The sequence below is a fragment of the Fulmarus glacialis genome, unplaced genomic scaffold (genome assembly GCF_000690835.1).
Source record: "Fulmarus glacialis isolate BGI_N327 unplaced genomic scaffold, ASM69083v1 scaffold46863, whole genome shotgun sequence".
NCBI classification, from domain to species: Eukaryota; Metazoa; Chordata; class Aves; order Procellariiformes; family Procellariidae; genus Fulmarus; species Fulmarus glacialis.
The window spans coordinates 26,294-42,001 of NW_009205830.1; the positions used below are offsets into that span (position 1 = coordinate 26,294).

General features: G+C 37.5%; 1 protein-coding gene across 1 annotated transcript; it reads right to left on the reverse strand.

Annotated features, from left to right (window-relative positions):
- Positions 1–1,787: 1,787 nt before the first annotated feature.
- Positions 1,788–14,182, reverse strand: CCDC170 (coiled-coil domain containing 170; the record flags this gene model as incomplete). The annotated part of the gene is given in 7 exon segments (XM_009575513.1): positions 1,788–1,840; positions 1,843–1,998; positions 7,841–8,077; positions 8,958–9,200; positions 10,417–10,590; positions 12,304–12,504; positions 13,946–14,182. Coding segments are annotated over 7 exon segments (1,301 nt in total), but the record flags the coding sequence as incomplete, so codon positions are not given.
- Between the last annotated feature and the right edge of the window lie 1,526 nt (positions 14,183–15,708).

Sequence of the window (15,708 nt, forward strand, 5' to 3'; positions counted from 1 at the left end):
ACTTTATGACTGGCACTCTCGGAGACTATTTCTTAAAGTCATGAATATATTATCTGGGCTAATTTTGTAATGCAGTTTCTTTAACTTGCAAAATATGGTAAAATATGCTTTGTATAATATTTATTAATGTGGATGAAGAAAACAGGTTTTGTTGTTTAGTAATAACCCAAGCAGAAGAGAAGCGCCTATAGAACCAGCAAAACACAAGCTGAAACTACTTGTATTCTCTCACAAAAAAATTAGGAAATTATTACATCCTTTTCCACCCTCTGAATTCCCAGCCAACATATCATGCCTAAAAATATTTACATTTCAATCTTTTATTTTACTCTGAAATTGTGGTGCTTTCCTAAGTTTAAGTCTATATCATTTAGTATTAACTTTTTCGTTTATTCCATTTATTAAACTTTACCTGAAAAACAATGTTACATTATAAAACAAGAAAGGAAATTGATTTTAATCCAGGTAGCCACAGGAGCATAAGAATATATGATTTACCATATCTCCTCAAATGACTGATTTTGCAAAAGCTTGGGTGTTTTTTGGTTTTTTTACTAACAAGTCACTGAGGAATGATTCTTGCAAGTGAAATAAAAGCAACCTATAATGCTTTAAGTCCCTAGCCAGACACCAAAATTACCACACTTACTTGAAAAAGTCTCATTTTTCTTAAAACAGCGTGCTCAGTTTTAGTGAGTGGGTTATCATTTGCTGAGATACTGTAAAAAGTCCACAATGGTCAGATATAAATAGGTAAGTCTTCTTTACTGTTCTACACATCCATATAAAACATATAATGGGAAGAGACAACTAAAAAACATAGAATCATGTTTAAGTGTGCTATTAAAACAGATTTATTGTCCAAATTTCTTTTAAAAAAAATCATGAAGTTTAACAACATTCAGAAAGGGTGATAGACAAGCAGATTTTATGATTAAGAGGTGATTCTGGATACCTCGTCATTGCTTTTCTGAAAATAAAGACTTTAGTAATTCAACTATTTTCTGTAGTGGATAAGCATTTTAAAATAACTTTATTAACTCAGAAGAACTGCTACTTATTTGGCCTATGGATTAATTGCCCAAGGAATACAGCAGCTAGAAGAAAAACTTTCAAGGCACCGTGACCAAGGGCAACAGGCAATTTTACCAAATATATCTACACCAGGCACATGACTGGACCCTGTGAAAAAGCCTTTGCATAAAAAGTGTAACTTTTTGTTTGGGCACAAGAGCAGACTAAGGAAAACAACAGAAGAAAAAAATCCCTTGTTCCAAAATTGTGGTAGTCCTCTAACTTCCAGCTAACTGTCTTGAAGCTAAAGTCCTTACGCGTAAAAATGCGGAGAGAGGTCCCATTTTGCAAGAGGAACAGCAGTGGGACAACCCCCCCTTTATTTCATCCCTGTCATTCAGAGGTAAAGCACAAAGAATGTCACTGAAGCTGACATTCATTAGCAAGTACTTCCCAAAACTGTGAACTGATCTTCAAGCATGCCTTCAATGCTTCTGCAATGAAACTGAAAATGCTATACATTGTTCACATATTGCCTATCATTTTCGTAACTGAAGTATTATGCTGCCCAGGGATTTTCTGTTTGCTATCTCTAGGCTGCTGGCTTTACTCTATCTGTTCAGCTCAGTCTCCCTATCTCCCTACTGAAACACTAAAAATCAGCCCAAGTCGGTATCTGTAGAGTAGGGAACAGAAATAAGTATCTGTTTTCTATGCATGTCTAGCAGGTAGGGAAGCACAAAAGAAAATTTTACTTTGTTCTGTCTCCTTACAAAACGTGTTTCAGTGAAGAAGCTGTATGTTTCTTTGCAAGTGTTCCTCTGGTGCCCTTGCCACATCTTTGAGGCAGACACAGGGGAAGTAGTGGTGCTGATGAGAGTGAATTAACCCTTCAAGACGTGTAATGATTTCATAATCAGGAAGAGCCAGGCTGGCAATGTTGAGGCCCAGCATCCGCGAGACCACCTCTCGGAAGTCTGCCAGCTGCAAGAGCAAACAGAAAGGAATTACTAATAAATTAAATACCAAGCAAAGGAGATGCCTGGAAAAATGTATACGTATATGCACACATACAAAAACAAGCATTTGTATTAGCAGTGCAAAATATAGGAATTTCTGCTGTTGCTCAATACAGAGAGCTGAAGAGGATGGAAACAGCCTTTTGGGGCGTACCTCAAACAACAAAACAAGTAAACAGCTGAGGTGCTAAGGATCTTGAACACAAAACACAGTTTCAAGTGTTCTTTAGTATCCTTCACAGGCATATCTTCCCTGCTGACTCATCAATGAAAACTGAGGAAAAGACAGGAAGAAGAGTTGTACTTGACCTAGATGACTGCAAACTATGCAAACAACTGGAAACTCTGGTGGGCGCATCCCACAGCATAGGCTAAGGTGCTGGTCCTGACCTCAGGCTCCTGACCACTGCCTGCCACCGCTCCCCTCCACCCTGCACTTTCTTGTGGAAACCACAGCAGAAAGGAGGAAGTTAAAAGAAAGGTGGAGGTTTGGCACATCCTTCAGTCTGACTTTGACTTGGAATCAGGATGCAGCCAAAATTCAAGATGCAGCCTGGGAAATGCTCATTTTCCCTCTGTGCATAGCTGCTGAAAATATATCATAGGAAGGGTATTTGGCAAAGTAATTAAAGAAACCAGCTTTCTCTCTGCAGTTCCAAATGGAGAGACATCCACAAGTAATTGTCATCACTAGCGACCCCGCCAGCAACTAGATTAAAAACTTAAGATCAGATGAACATGAATGCTGATTTACTCTTCTCAACTCACAACATGGATCATTATAAGCCAAACTTCAATGCCTCTTCAATGGACAATACATTACATAGCCCAAATGAACAACGCCTTAATAGCCCTTATCATCAACACACAATTAAGAGAGGAAAATGTTCCTATTTGAGGAAATATGCTTGTCTTGCTATCTATTTGAACTTCAAGATCTGCATTCCCAAGCGTGACGGAGACTCAAAATGTCACAGAAACATCGAAACCATCAAGAAGCCAGTGTGGCAGCACCCTCACTCCACCAATTATGCTGGCAGCTAATGGTAAGGAGGAGATAAACACAATCCTAAAATGGAGATAAACGCACTCCTAAAATAAAGATAAAAGCACTCCTGAAGTACGTGTCCATCCCCAAGAATACTGTGCAGAATTCTAAAGCAGTTATAACATCTCTGAGGCAAGCTGCAAAAACCCTGAAAACAAGGTCTCAGTTCCAAGACTTTGGCAATGACAGTTTGTTTCATCCCAGTACAAACCCTAAGGAGCTGCCATGAGTTCAGAAAAAAAAATATGGAAACCAAGACAGTGTAGGGCAGAAGGATTTGAGAATTCAGTTCCACCTACCTGTCTTACCAAGGCAGTGCAATGTCTTGGATGAAACGTTGGAACAATGTTAACACCAAAAACCCCCAAGTTCCCATATATTCTCTTCAACACCAAGTTGGGAGGTCACTGATGTGGGGCTTTGGCAGTGTGCTAGGCAAGAATAATTTAGCAGAAGCTAAAGATTTTTTTAAACATCTGGATCACAGACAGAACGAGCAGGCAGCAGAGCTGGAATTTGTTTCCATACAGACTTTATGTTAAAAGATCAAGGCAGCCCTCTGCAAAGATCCAGTTTTTGGATGAATTAAATCCCCACAAGACATCTGTACAGCAAACCCAACTGATCCCCTGGGAGAACATTAGGGTCTGCGTGCGCTTTGCACCAAATTTCTTGCTCTCATATCTTTGCTGTTGCAAGCTGTTCAACTTAATTACGGCAACTGTGAGTAAACCAAATTGCACTACAACCATGTATCAAATGCAATCAAATTAAATTTGTTTCACTGACACAGATTATTGATCCAGCAGAATTTTGCCAGAGGGAATAGATACAAATTAAAAGGTATACTCAGTCATCTCACTCTTTATTTCTGATGGGAAAAGCAGGTCATAGCTATACTGAATGGACAATAAATATGTTAAGAATTCAATAACTTTCATCAGCAAATAACCTAAACTGGAAAGCACACAGAGCCCTTAAAGAAAGCCTTTAAGCCATTTACTTATATGCATTTTAAACTGAGGATTTTTTTTCCACTTTAATGGAATGACACACAAAAACCAACTTTTCTGACTACTATATTGTACACTGCAGTGTACACTGAAGTACACTGCAGACAAAGCTGTAGTTCAGTGAAAATGCAGAAGAAGGGTTGACTACGAAGCAAAATTCTCCACATACACTGACAAAGAGAATCATCCCACTTGGATGCAAAAATGCCCCACCAGGGAATATCAATCTGAATTTTTAAAAGTCCAAACAAAAGCAGCAGTTGATACACACTGGATGAACTTTAGAATGCTATCTCATGTCTCACATGGAGCAAGATGCTGTTTACACTCTTAAGTGGATACAGTGCTGTAAGCACATCATGAACAACTTTTTAAAATCTTGCACTAAAACGTACAAGACCTAGAAAAAAAATTAGATGAGAAATGTATTTCAGGTTTAAAAACAATGCAGCAGAGGTATTAAGAACACAACAGTTCTGCTGAAACACTACAGGCTAATAGAAGTACCACCTAACTCTCTATTTAAGGCTTTCTTCAATAGCAGTTAATATTTCTAAGATAGTCACAATTTGAAGTAAAGGAGAGAAATAATAAAAGACAAACATGACTAAAGACTCAGAACCAAAGGTTTGCTACAGCAGTAAGCATTCATGATAAATTTTCTTTGCACCTTCCATCCAGAGAGTAAAATTATCTAAAGTAAAAGACAGGAAATGAATGCAATTTAGAGTATTAACCCGGGATATTAGGAGGAGGGAGCAGAAGTAAAAATCAGACACTACATTTTGTTTTCACCCTGTACCTACAAGAAAGCAGAAGGGGTCTTATTCCAATAGAAAGAAAAAAAAAAGGGAAACTAAGACTGGAAAAAATCCTTATAACAAAACCATCAAAAACTCAGCCAAAACACTGACATTTATATTCTTACTCCAAGTACTCCAAATAAGGACTTGAGTAAAATTGATATAAAAATAAAATATATTCAGATTTTAATCTGTAGTTGACTGCAGTGGTCACATACTGATGTTATCAGTCCCTGTGAACATCCTTTTGTCATCAGTCGTTATGCATACCCTTTATCTAGTCTTATTAAAACAAATGTCGGCTATACTGATATTTATTTATATTCAGAAATATGCAATAATGATATATGAAGTCAGAAAGGTTTTCTGTTCACCCCACAGGCAGAGGAAATCCAGTATGGATTTACTCTTGTAAAATTTAAATATATCCAACTAATTCCCCAATATATATCCATTCTAGTAATCTCTACTTTTTTGAGTAGAGTATAGCTTCACCTCTCCAGTTTTTACTCTGCAGTATGATTTAATAATGCTTTGAACACCTTTTTTTTAATGGTTTTATATGTCTACCCAAGAATATGCATGCTTTGCTGTTATTCGCTACAGTCACCAGAGCTGACTGTTAATCCTAAAGCAGACTGGCAGTGTTATTACACCCTTCTTATAGGGCTTCACTTCTAACGATCTGGATGCTTTGATTCTGTGCATTCTCTTAAAAAAAAAAAAAAAAAAAAAAGGAAAAAAAAGGAACAAAACACAGAAATGCCAAAGCTAATTTTTCCTCTCAAACTTGGTAGGAATTACTAGTCTAATGAGCAAAGAACAATCAGAAACACCGTGTTAAATCCCAATTATGAGTTAATTTTAAGTTCTTTCAATCCGATCTTAATTTCTTATTTCACTTGGGTATGTTCTGCCTTTCTTTATGATCACAAGACAAATCAATGTCTTAACCAGTCGGCAGTAGTTCAATTCTGCATCCTTTTAATTTTGACAGCATGGGAAATAGCCATGCGATATTACGATGTTTTTTAACATTACACATAGTGATATCCATGGAAAGCAGAGTATACCTGAAAAAAACATGCAAATACATGCCCAAGCGGTCAACCTGGCCACATCAACAACTCCATCAGGTAACGGCAATTTCAGTTTCCAGTAGTTTTCTTAACATGCATACACACACAGATGACACGGCTGTGCTTATATTCAGATTAAATATATACACACTTGCTCAGAGAAGTATTTAACATCTGCATTTGCTACCTTTTACAGAGAGTGGGAGAAGTCTGGTCTTGTTTAGCTTTCCCAAGAAGGAAGAATGATTGAGTCCAAAGCAGGTGAAGAACTACACAGGGTTGGGGATAAGGAAGGAATTCTCCTTGGGTAATGGTTTGGGAGAAGTCAGAAAAAAATAACACGTGTTGATTAGTGAGAGAGAGAGTTTAGAACGAATTCTCTGATTTAGCAACAGTAGCTTTATTTTAAGGACAGATTTTAGCTAAGTAAACTGTTAAGATACAGGACAGTATGCTATGAATATATTACTGGCAATTCTCATATTCTTAAAATGCCGTTACTGCTAATCAGCACTGCACAAGTACCAGGCATTGGTTTTGCAAACAGCTTTGCTCCCAGTTTAGCAGTATAGTTCCACCTGCAGGTATTTGAAATGTTCCTGTGGTGCAGATGATTGTGAATTATAAGTTGATGTTTTTCTTTCACTAACCCAGAAAGCTTGAAAACTACTGTTATGCTGTGCTTGAGCTTTCTGCACTTTGTAGCCCACTTACCTCACTTTTCCCATGTTCTTCAAATTTGGCCAAAGAACACTGCAACAGTATTCAAGTGGCTTGAAATGCCTTGGGTTCAGTCAGTAAAAATCCAACATTTGTGTGTTTTCAGCAAGTACTCAATGATGACCCCATGGAATAATTTCCTGAATATAATTCATACCTTCTTCTGTGTGCAGGATGCTTTATTTCCTCATGAGACATATGAAGAAATTAAATTTTCCTGCCAAATTTCTAACCTTCATTATAAAACAAAACAGTGATAAAGCTGTCCAGGAAGAAAGATCCCCAGGTTGTTGGGTTTTTTCTCCACGTGAGCAAAACAATATTTTTCTAGACTCATTTTTTGAAATAGCATTCTTAAATTTCATCCAGATTCATTGCTAAGGCCAACATATAGCATAAAAATTTAGCTGGAAAAACTAACAAAGTTCTAAGCAGTTGGAATAAGGAATTTAAAATTACACATTTTTTACTTTAAAGAAGTATCCCATTGGCTTTCAACAATTATGCCGTCTATAATGTTGCTACAAAACACAATATGCAGGGCAATTACATACATACTTCACAATTTTTTGAAATTAGAATAGAACACATTTACTAATGTGTTTCCCACAAACTCCTTATACCCTCCCCAAAGTGAGTTACCACAAAAATTTTTCTTACCTAAACTTTAACAAACTTATATGTCACAAATCAATCCAAAATAGCTACATTCAATATTAAGTCTGGTTTGTTTGTTTGTTTGTTTTTAATTTTCTGATCTTTTCCAACATTCTTTGAATTTATGGCCTATACATGGTAACATGCAAGTAAGTTTTATACCTGAGATACGTGGAAAAAACATACCTTAAAAAGATACTAGGATTTTAAAGTATTTTTATACTTCTCCAAAAGGTAATATAATATTTTGCAGTGAACAAAGAAAACAATGCCTGTATTTATTATTCATTCTATTGCATATATAACTTGAAGAATAGCTTTGCCTCTCAGAATCACAACTGCACTCTGGCTTACAAGTGTGAGCTAAAATTTCTTTGTTTAATAATGTTCACAAAAGTTTTCAGCACAGCTAAATAGCTGGTCCACCTATACCACATTCTTGTATTCTAAGTGACAGCTAGCACTTGTCAAATACCTATACACCTACCTGTCTCTCTCTTTTTGCTAATTCTGCAAGGGTTGTTTTAAGCACCTTCATCTCACTTGTAACTGCTTCTAACAAACTTTTGTTTTTTTCTTTATCTTCAGTAGCTTTACGCTCCTTTAAAAGAAGTTCTGATTTGACAGAGGTAAGTTGTTTCTCAACCTTTTCTTTCATTCTTTCCAATTTGCCTTGAGACTTATTGAGTTCTTCTATTGTTCTGTTCTGCTCCAAAGTTTTGATCTGCAATAACAAAGTAATGTTAAATTTGTCACACTTTTTCATCTAACATGAACAAATAATAAAGATAATCAGGAGTAATCATGAGTAAGCACTTTAATGTGGTTTCTTATGGATTCTTGAAATCACATGTACGCGTGAACTGAAAAGTTATTAAAGGAGACTGGCCAATTTCAACTCCATTAACAAAAAGATTTTTGTTTCAAAGACAGTTAATTCTGTACAGGTTTTGTGAAAAGAGATAACTGGACAGACAAAAACCCACAGTGAGAGTTCACTCTCTGCTAACCCCTGGAAAAATAGTATGAAATGCTGGTAAAAATCCTTCAGTTGGAATATGCACCTACTTATCTATTCGCTCCATCAGCTATAAGACACAAACTCACATAAAATCAATCTTCCTTTCTTCCAGTGGTGGCAAGCTATCAATGATTGCAAACTACTTGTTTTCACCTGAGTTAAAGCAGGTAATTTATTGCTGCATTTGCAATGTAATAAAACACAGGAACAATGAAAATGTAGCATCTTGCTTGGTTTATGCAGAAAAAACCCTTTTTTTCCCCCCATACCTATCAGAATAGATCTTCTGCGAGCAATGTATGGGAAAATATAAGATTACAGCCATATCGACAGGAAAGAAAGGGATGCACATATCGTATTTTTCTTACACTAGCCTGAAAATTTACATTGTGCTTTACAGATGCTACTTAGTACATCACAACAAATTGCAATATACCCAAAACATTGTAATATTATATTTGCTTTCCCCACCTAGATGGATTTGAGCAGTTCTCCACGAACACATTTATTGTAAATGAACTCCAGCTGTATCCAATTGGAACAGAAAAATGGATAGAGGCACAAATGTAATCTTTTAACTCACCTTAAGTTCATTGGTTTCAGATAGCTTGGCTTTGAGATCAGTATTCGTTTCTCTTGCCAGATCAAGCTGCTTCTGTAACCTCTCTATCATCTTATGTAACTTTCTGACAGCGAGATTGGCCTCATCCCTCTCCACAGCTAAGGCGGTCCTTACTTGCTTCTCTTCTTCCAGCTGGGTTATTTTCTGCCGCAGAAGGTTCATGTGCAGCTCTTTGCTTTCAAGTTTTTCTTTCTGAGTCTTCAACTAGTTTTCCAAACACAAGGATATTTGAAAAAAATATGTGAAAGACAATGGTACTACAAATTTAATCCCCATGTTGCATATTTAACCTGAACTCCTATTCCTCTCTTGAAAACTCTGTAAAGCAGTATGAACATATATACACTAACTTGATACCTCTTATATTACCAGTTCATTGTGCTTCTCCATCCCTGAATTTGTGCACTACCTTTTAGAATGATTTTACATACAGACTGCACCCTATTTGAACATAAACACTTGTGCATCATTCATAACATCTGAGATTGTCTGAAGTATAAGACACTAGTCAAATGCAAGAGGTAAGAGAGATTCATGAAGGAGACAGTGGTTTCAGTGGTGGTAGTTTAAGATATTTCCATCTTCAATCAGTTAATTAAGGCTAGTGTGCAAGAAGGAGAATCAACATACAGAAATAAGAAAACTTTCATCCACTGCTCCAATACAAGGTCCAGCAGCTTAGTTTTGTAATTTTGGTGCTCAGGGAGCTACCTGTTTTCAGTTTACCTCAGCTGAGTTGCCAGGCTTTACTCTGGAACATCTGAGGAGTATTAACATACATACTATACTCCCTGCTAGAGACGTAGTTGCTTCCTGAAAAAATACAGTGTTGTTTTAAACCTTAAACAGACCTATTTCTAAGCTCTAAACCATTCTGATAAGCCTAAAATCAGAAGATTTCACTCTGTCATACCAGGGTGACGGACGGGTGTCTGACCAAATTTGAACAGATTTGCTCCTAAAGGAGCACAGTTCTTGTTGGAAATGTTGAAATTCTTAGTGAAGTACACCAACATTCTACTAGTTTCTAGACAAGTTTGTATAAGATGCGCCCCTTCTCAGCAGATCCTTTTAGATTTAAATATTGACAGTAGTTGTTTACAGACGTATATTATAAATGTCTATTAAAAAGTAGACATACGTACACAGAAACATGCATAACTTTATACATTTATTTAAGAAGTTGTGAAAAGCAGTATTATGTATTTAACTGACCGGTGGGTTTAGTTGTTTTAATATGCAGTCTGTTTGCACAGTTTGCAAATGTTTGCCATCTTCTTTTTATGTAATGGACATCTTTGAAATTCTTTGTACATATATGAAGGTCCAATCTGCTGCTAATAGAAAGTCACTATAGAAATATAGCTATAACAATGTTTATCTTTAAAACAAACAGGAATGGTATGTCTTTTTTGCCTACCTTCCTTCTCAGGCTATATGCCATAGTCTTGTTTTCAATCACTGCATCACCTTCCAGTTTCACTAACTGCTCTACCCGGGCTAGAATCGCATCCACATTCATATCAAATCCAACCTCTGCTGCTAGGCTATCCAGCTTCATCTTCTCATTAAGTTGCTCCAGAAATTTCAGATACTAATATAAGATGTGGAAAAGTGGGTAAAAGAATAATAAAACTTCGTTAAAAGTCCTGAAGTACAATTTAAAAGCAATTCCCACTACACCAGCAACCAACTATATATATAGCCAAGTCCACTAACCACAAGAAATAACATACTGAAAGGGTATGTTTATAGTACATACTGCTGACACAATTGCAAATTCTCCATTTGTCCTTTTTTAGTCAACATTTATTTTGTTCATAAATCTCTGGACCTAATGTATTTATCTTCTTAGCAAGACCAGATTGTTTTTTGCTCCTCTGCAGTAAGAGCACTAGGTGTGTGTGTCTGCCTCTGAGTCCAGCTCCTGTCTGTGGCTTTGCTGCTTTACACGACCATGCATTGGCAGGGAGAAGTAAGTTAAAAAGCACAGCTACATCCCAACTAATTGCACGTGCTGTGCTTGCCCACTGCTGTGATCTCTAAAACAGATATAACTGGTACCAGGTATGCCATGAGTGAGATCCAATGTGGTCTGAGGAGACCATGTTAACATGGTCAGTCTTTTGCCCTTCTTTGGAACAGCAAGTTTTAGAGATAACAGTTATTGGTTTACAAATCGCTTTAAAGATTATTGCAATTGCATCTCCATCTGGTTTACTGATGTAAACACACACAGGCATTAAATATTATTTAATCTGGTTTCTCCTTCTTTTGTCCTGCCCTGCAATCTCTTTAAAAATTGCATTAGTTCCCTGGTCTCAATTAGCCTCTCTTGCAAAATCCAAAGCTCTCCTTCTCACTAAGAATTACGTCTGCCTTTGTTTTCTCTTACTTCTGTTGCAGGTCATAATCTTTGTAAAGAAACAACAAAGAAAAAAAAACAACAAACCAGTTCCATAACTGTTGCTTGAGCCCAAGACAATAAAACATAGCAAGAAAACAGCAGCAGCAGCAGAAAGCACTGAAGTTGTTCATTAACAGAAAAAAATCACAACAAAAATCTCTTTATTGCAGCAAAATCTAGAGATAAATTAAGAAACTAGGGCCACATGTTCTTCACAGAGGAAGCAGAGGAGAAGGAACAGCTCCATTTTCTGGTTTGCTCCCAATGTGGTGGATGCTTCATTCATAAAAGTTATTGTATCATAGATTAATGCAAAACAGACAGCACCAAGTTCTTGATTCTTTGCAAATTCAACTTTCTAAGCATCGATCTTGGCCTGGACACATGCTACAACTTTGTCTTTCTTAGCTATATTGGATGGCTGGTTTAGCTTTCCAGGTACTATGTCATTTTTCAAACTCTCAGTATGCAGATGTGTTATAGGCTAACAGTGTGTTTATTCATACAATTAATAAAAAAATCCTGGTAGCCTTGATGGTCCAAAGGTATAAAAGAATCAAGGACTGCAAGATCTTGAGAGACTGCAGACCAGATGATATATTAGAGAAAGACAGAGAGATCAGAGAATCCTTGAAGGACTTCTGATGTATTTACAGAGACTTCTTTTAACCTGGTTTTCTTTCACATTAAATGGACTTTGAACTCAAAAGCTTAGCTACTTTTTCCAACTAAAATTGTTGGTCAAAGAAAAGATATTACTACTCCCTACATGATGCCTGACTTGGCTAATTCGCATTACTTGCAGTACTGTGAGTAATACTCCAGCTGATCAATGCAATACAACCAGATGTATCTGTCTTTAGTGACTTTTATGCAAAAGAAAATAATGCATGCAACTACTTTTTGTCTCTCAAGCTTCAAACCATCTTGCATCAGATCTAGAGACAGTAATTCCTCTTCCAAGTGTTTCAGTTGATCCTGGAAAGTCTCAGAACATTTTTCAGCTTTCCTGCTCCTCTCCAGAGCTGCTTGGTACAATCTGGTCTGATTTTCCAAAGCTTCAGTCAATTTAGCTATTTGAGTTTCAAGCTGAGATACCACCTAGGGAGCAAGCAAACCAACAAAACATACGGGGTTAGGTGGGTGTGGAAATGTTAGAAAGATATGAAAGATGCATTCTCAAATTATTAAAAAGAGGGTAAAATATCTATCTTTAAAATATATACATTTAAAAAGACTAAAAGAGAAAAATCTCTTGTAACCACCAGGAGAAAATGGCAGAAGTGGTGACATTCAGTGAGACACCCAAAAGTGAACAGCAGAAACTGTATTTAAGATGAGTCAACCAACTAAGAGGGGCTAATATCCATAAAAATTTAATATGAACTATTTTAGACACAAGCTTTCCAAAGATGTTAGCAAACCAGCAATACGGCAGTCAAATAATATTCTTTAAAATAAGCCCATAAAATCACTAGTCTATCGAGAAACCGAGTGGAAAAAACAGATAGGAGTGATTTAGAAAATATATGCAGCATGTAGGTAAGAATGTAGATATGGATAGCTAAGTCTCAGAGGAGTGCTTCCCAATTGTTAACTGTTAAAAGAGTGTTTAACTCAAAGATTTTGCTTAAAAAAAAAAAAAAAAAAAAAAAAAATTCTGTAATCTAGCCAAAGCCCAAGGCTAAAAGGATAAAATCTCATAACAAGAAACTAGTCTAACAGTTCTGAAAACACTTTGAGCTCTACACTGTTAACTTTGCAACACCTACGTATAATGTAATGGATTTTAAGTTGTAAACTACTTATCAATTAAATGCTTGAAAGCGTCTGATTACACTACTGCCAAATACTAAAAGTTCTATCCAAAAAGTTGCTTGCTTCCCTCTTGCCCTCTCTCCTCTTCTTACTGTCATATAATTATTTGGTTACGTAATTAATTATGTTGCATTTGTAACTCAGTGTTCAGACACTCATCTCCAAGCAGTCTCTTCATTTTAAGCATCTGTTTGCCTCCTGTTAACAATAAGCACACAAAACTCCCATTTTTTTTAATGGCACAGACAGGTTTCCAACTTAGACTGCAATTAAATACAAACAATAGTTTGCACCCAATCTGGCTAAAAAACACTGAGAAATTACTGCTGCTCGTACAGTGGTAGAAAACACTAAACAATAATAAAACTGCAAGAACCCTCACACACATTTTATGCTTTTCTGCATCACATATCACTCCGCAGGAAAGTAAAAAAAGCTTTCAGCAACTTGTGCCCACAGAGACGTGCTGCTGCTGGAGAACCCACAGCCCTTTATCAGGATGCAGACCGGCTCTGGGCGCAACCCAGCTGCATGGGGCTTTCACAGGCTTCAAAGGTCCATAAACATGAGAAGGTGAGGGATCATATCACAGAAGGTGAGACCACAAAACCACCAAGCTGCTGGCTTATCTTCCAGAGCATCCTGGAGTAACCTTCATCCTTGGCCTAGGGACAATCAACAACTTAGGGATTTCCTAAAACAGAGTTGCACCCTTATTACCCACCCACGCCTGTATCCAGCGACTTACAAAGGCTGCATTTTTGGTCCTGCAGTTCTGACCTCCACAATTTCCTGTGCCAATAACTTGTGCAGCTTGATCAGCCAGCCTGCAAAAAATGACTTCCTGCTTTTTGTGGCTGCCAGATAATTTCAAACGAAGACCTTCTATTTCTTGTGTTACAAGAAGTTGCAAATACTCAGTTCCAGGGGAAGCTCCTACCTTGAGGACAGCAGGGTTCATCCCTGCCGCTACTAAATAACCCTCACTAAAATCTTCCTGAACTTTATTTTTCTCTTGTGCTAAGCTTTTATTTTTTCTTGTGCTAAGAAGAGGGCATGTGCAAGCACCAGGCCCAGCCCCACAGCACACCAGAACAGAAAGTTGGCTACAGCTATGCAGTCAGTGGGGCATTTCCCTCAACAGCCCAAAAGTCACAGACGGGCACACGGTGGACTTAGGATGAATGCAAAAAAGCAGCATGCAGAATGAAGTTACAAGGTCCTTAACATCACAGTGGCAAATTTTTCCTCTTTTCCGACGTAACAACTAAATATTCTCATCTTCTTAGTATTATCTTGACAATCAATAAGCTATACTGTTCTGGTTTCCTAAGATGTTATCTTAAACTTCCACTGTTTTATGTGTGCCCATATATGCACACACATGTGTGCACCTAGTACAAATGTTTTTTTTTTAAGGTCCCTGCCAGCTGAATAGCATAGGTTTGGGCCCCTCACTACAAGAAGGACATTGAGGTGCTGGAGCGTGTCCAGAGAAGGGCAACGAGGCTGGTGAAGGGTCTGGAGAACAAGTCTTGTGAGGAGCGGCTGAGGGAACTGGGGCTGTTTAGCCTGGAGAAGAGAAGGCTGAGGGGAGACCTCATCGCGCTCTACAACTACCTGAAAGGAGGCTGTAGCGAGGTGGGGGTTGGTCTCTTCTCCCAAGTAACTAGCGATAGGACGAGAGGAAATGGCCTCACGTTGCACCAGGGGAGGTTTAGATTGGACATTAGGAAAAATTTCTTTACTGAAAGAGTGGTCAAGCCTTGGAACAGGCTGCCCAGGGAGGTGGTGGAGTCACCATCCCTGGAGGTATTTAAAAGACGTGTAGATGAGGCGCTTAGGGACACGGCTTAGTGGGCATGGTGGTGTTGGGTTGACGGTTGGACTCGATGATCTTAGAGGTCTTTTCCAACCTTAATGATTCTATGATTCTATGATTAGAGCTGCCACATCTTTTATCATGGTACTTACAACTTGTATTTTGCTTTACTGCATTGCACTCACCATCCCAAGCTGAAAAGTTCTTGTCCGTTGAGTCTTTCCTTGCATGGAAGCCCCTAGACACTCTCACGGCCTTCCGTGGTACTTTTTGAAGGCCCTTCTTTTGAATGAAATTATCATAACTGTGTGTGCTATTCAGAATGCAGCAGCCATGGATTTATATAGTGGCATAATTATGGTTTTCATTTTCTTCTTTTTTCCTAATAATTTCTCACATTCTAGTTGGTTGGGGTTTTCTCGGTCAGCCCTAAGTCAGTACATACATTACTCTGCTTTTATCAATGTTTAATTTTATTTCCCAAATTATTTTCCACTCAATTCTTTTGCTGGGAAGGGTAAAGTGGATAAATCTCTAAAACTAAATATGCATTTATTACAGAAAAATTATTAAGAAATGAGAACAACAGGAGATTTTAATGGGAGCAATAGTAGAGCCTAATCAATTCTGGCATTTAAATCATAGAATCATTAAGGGTGGAAAAG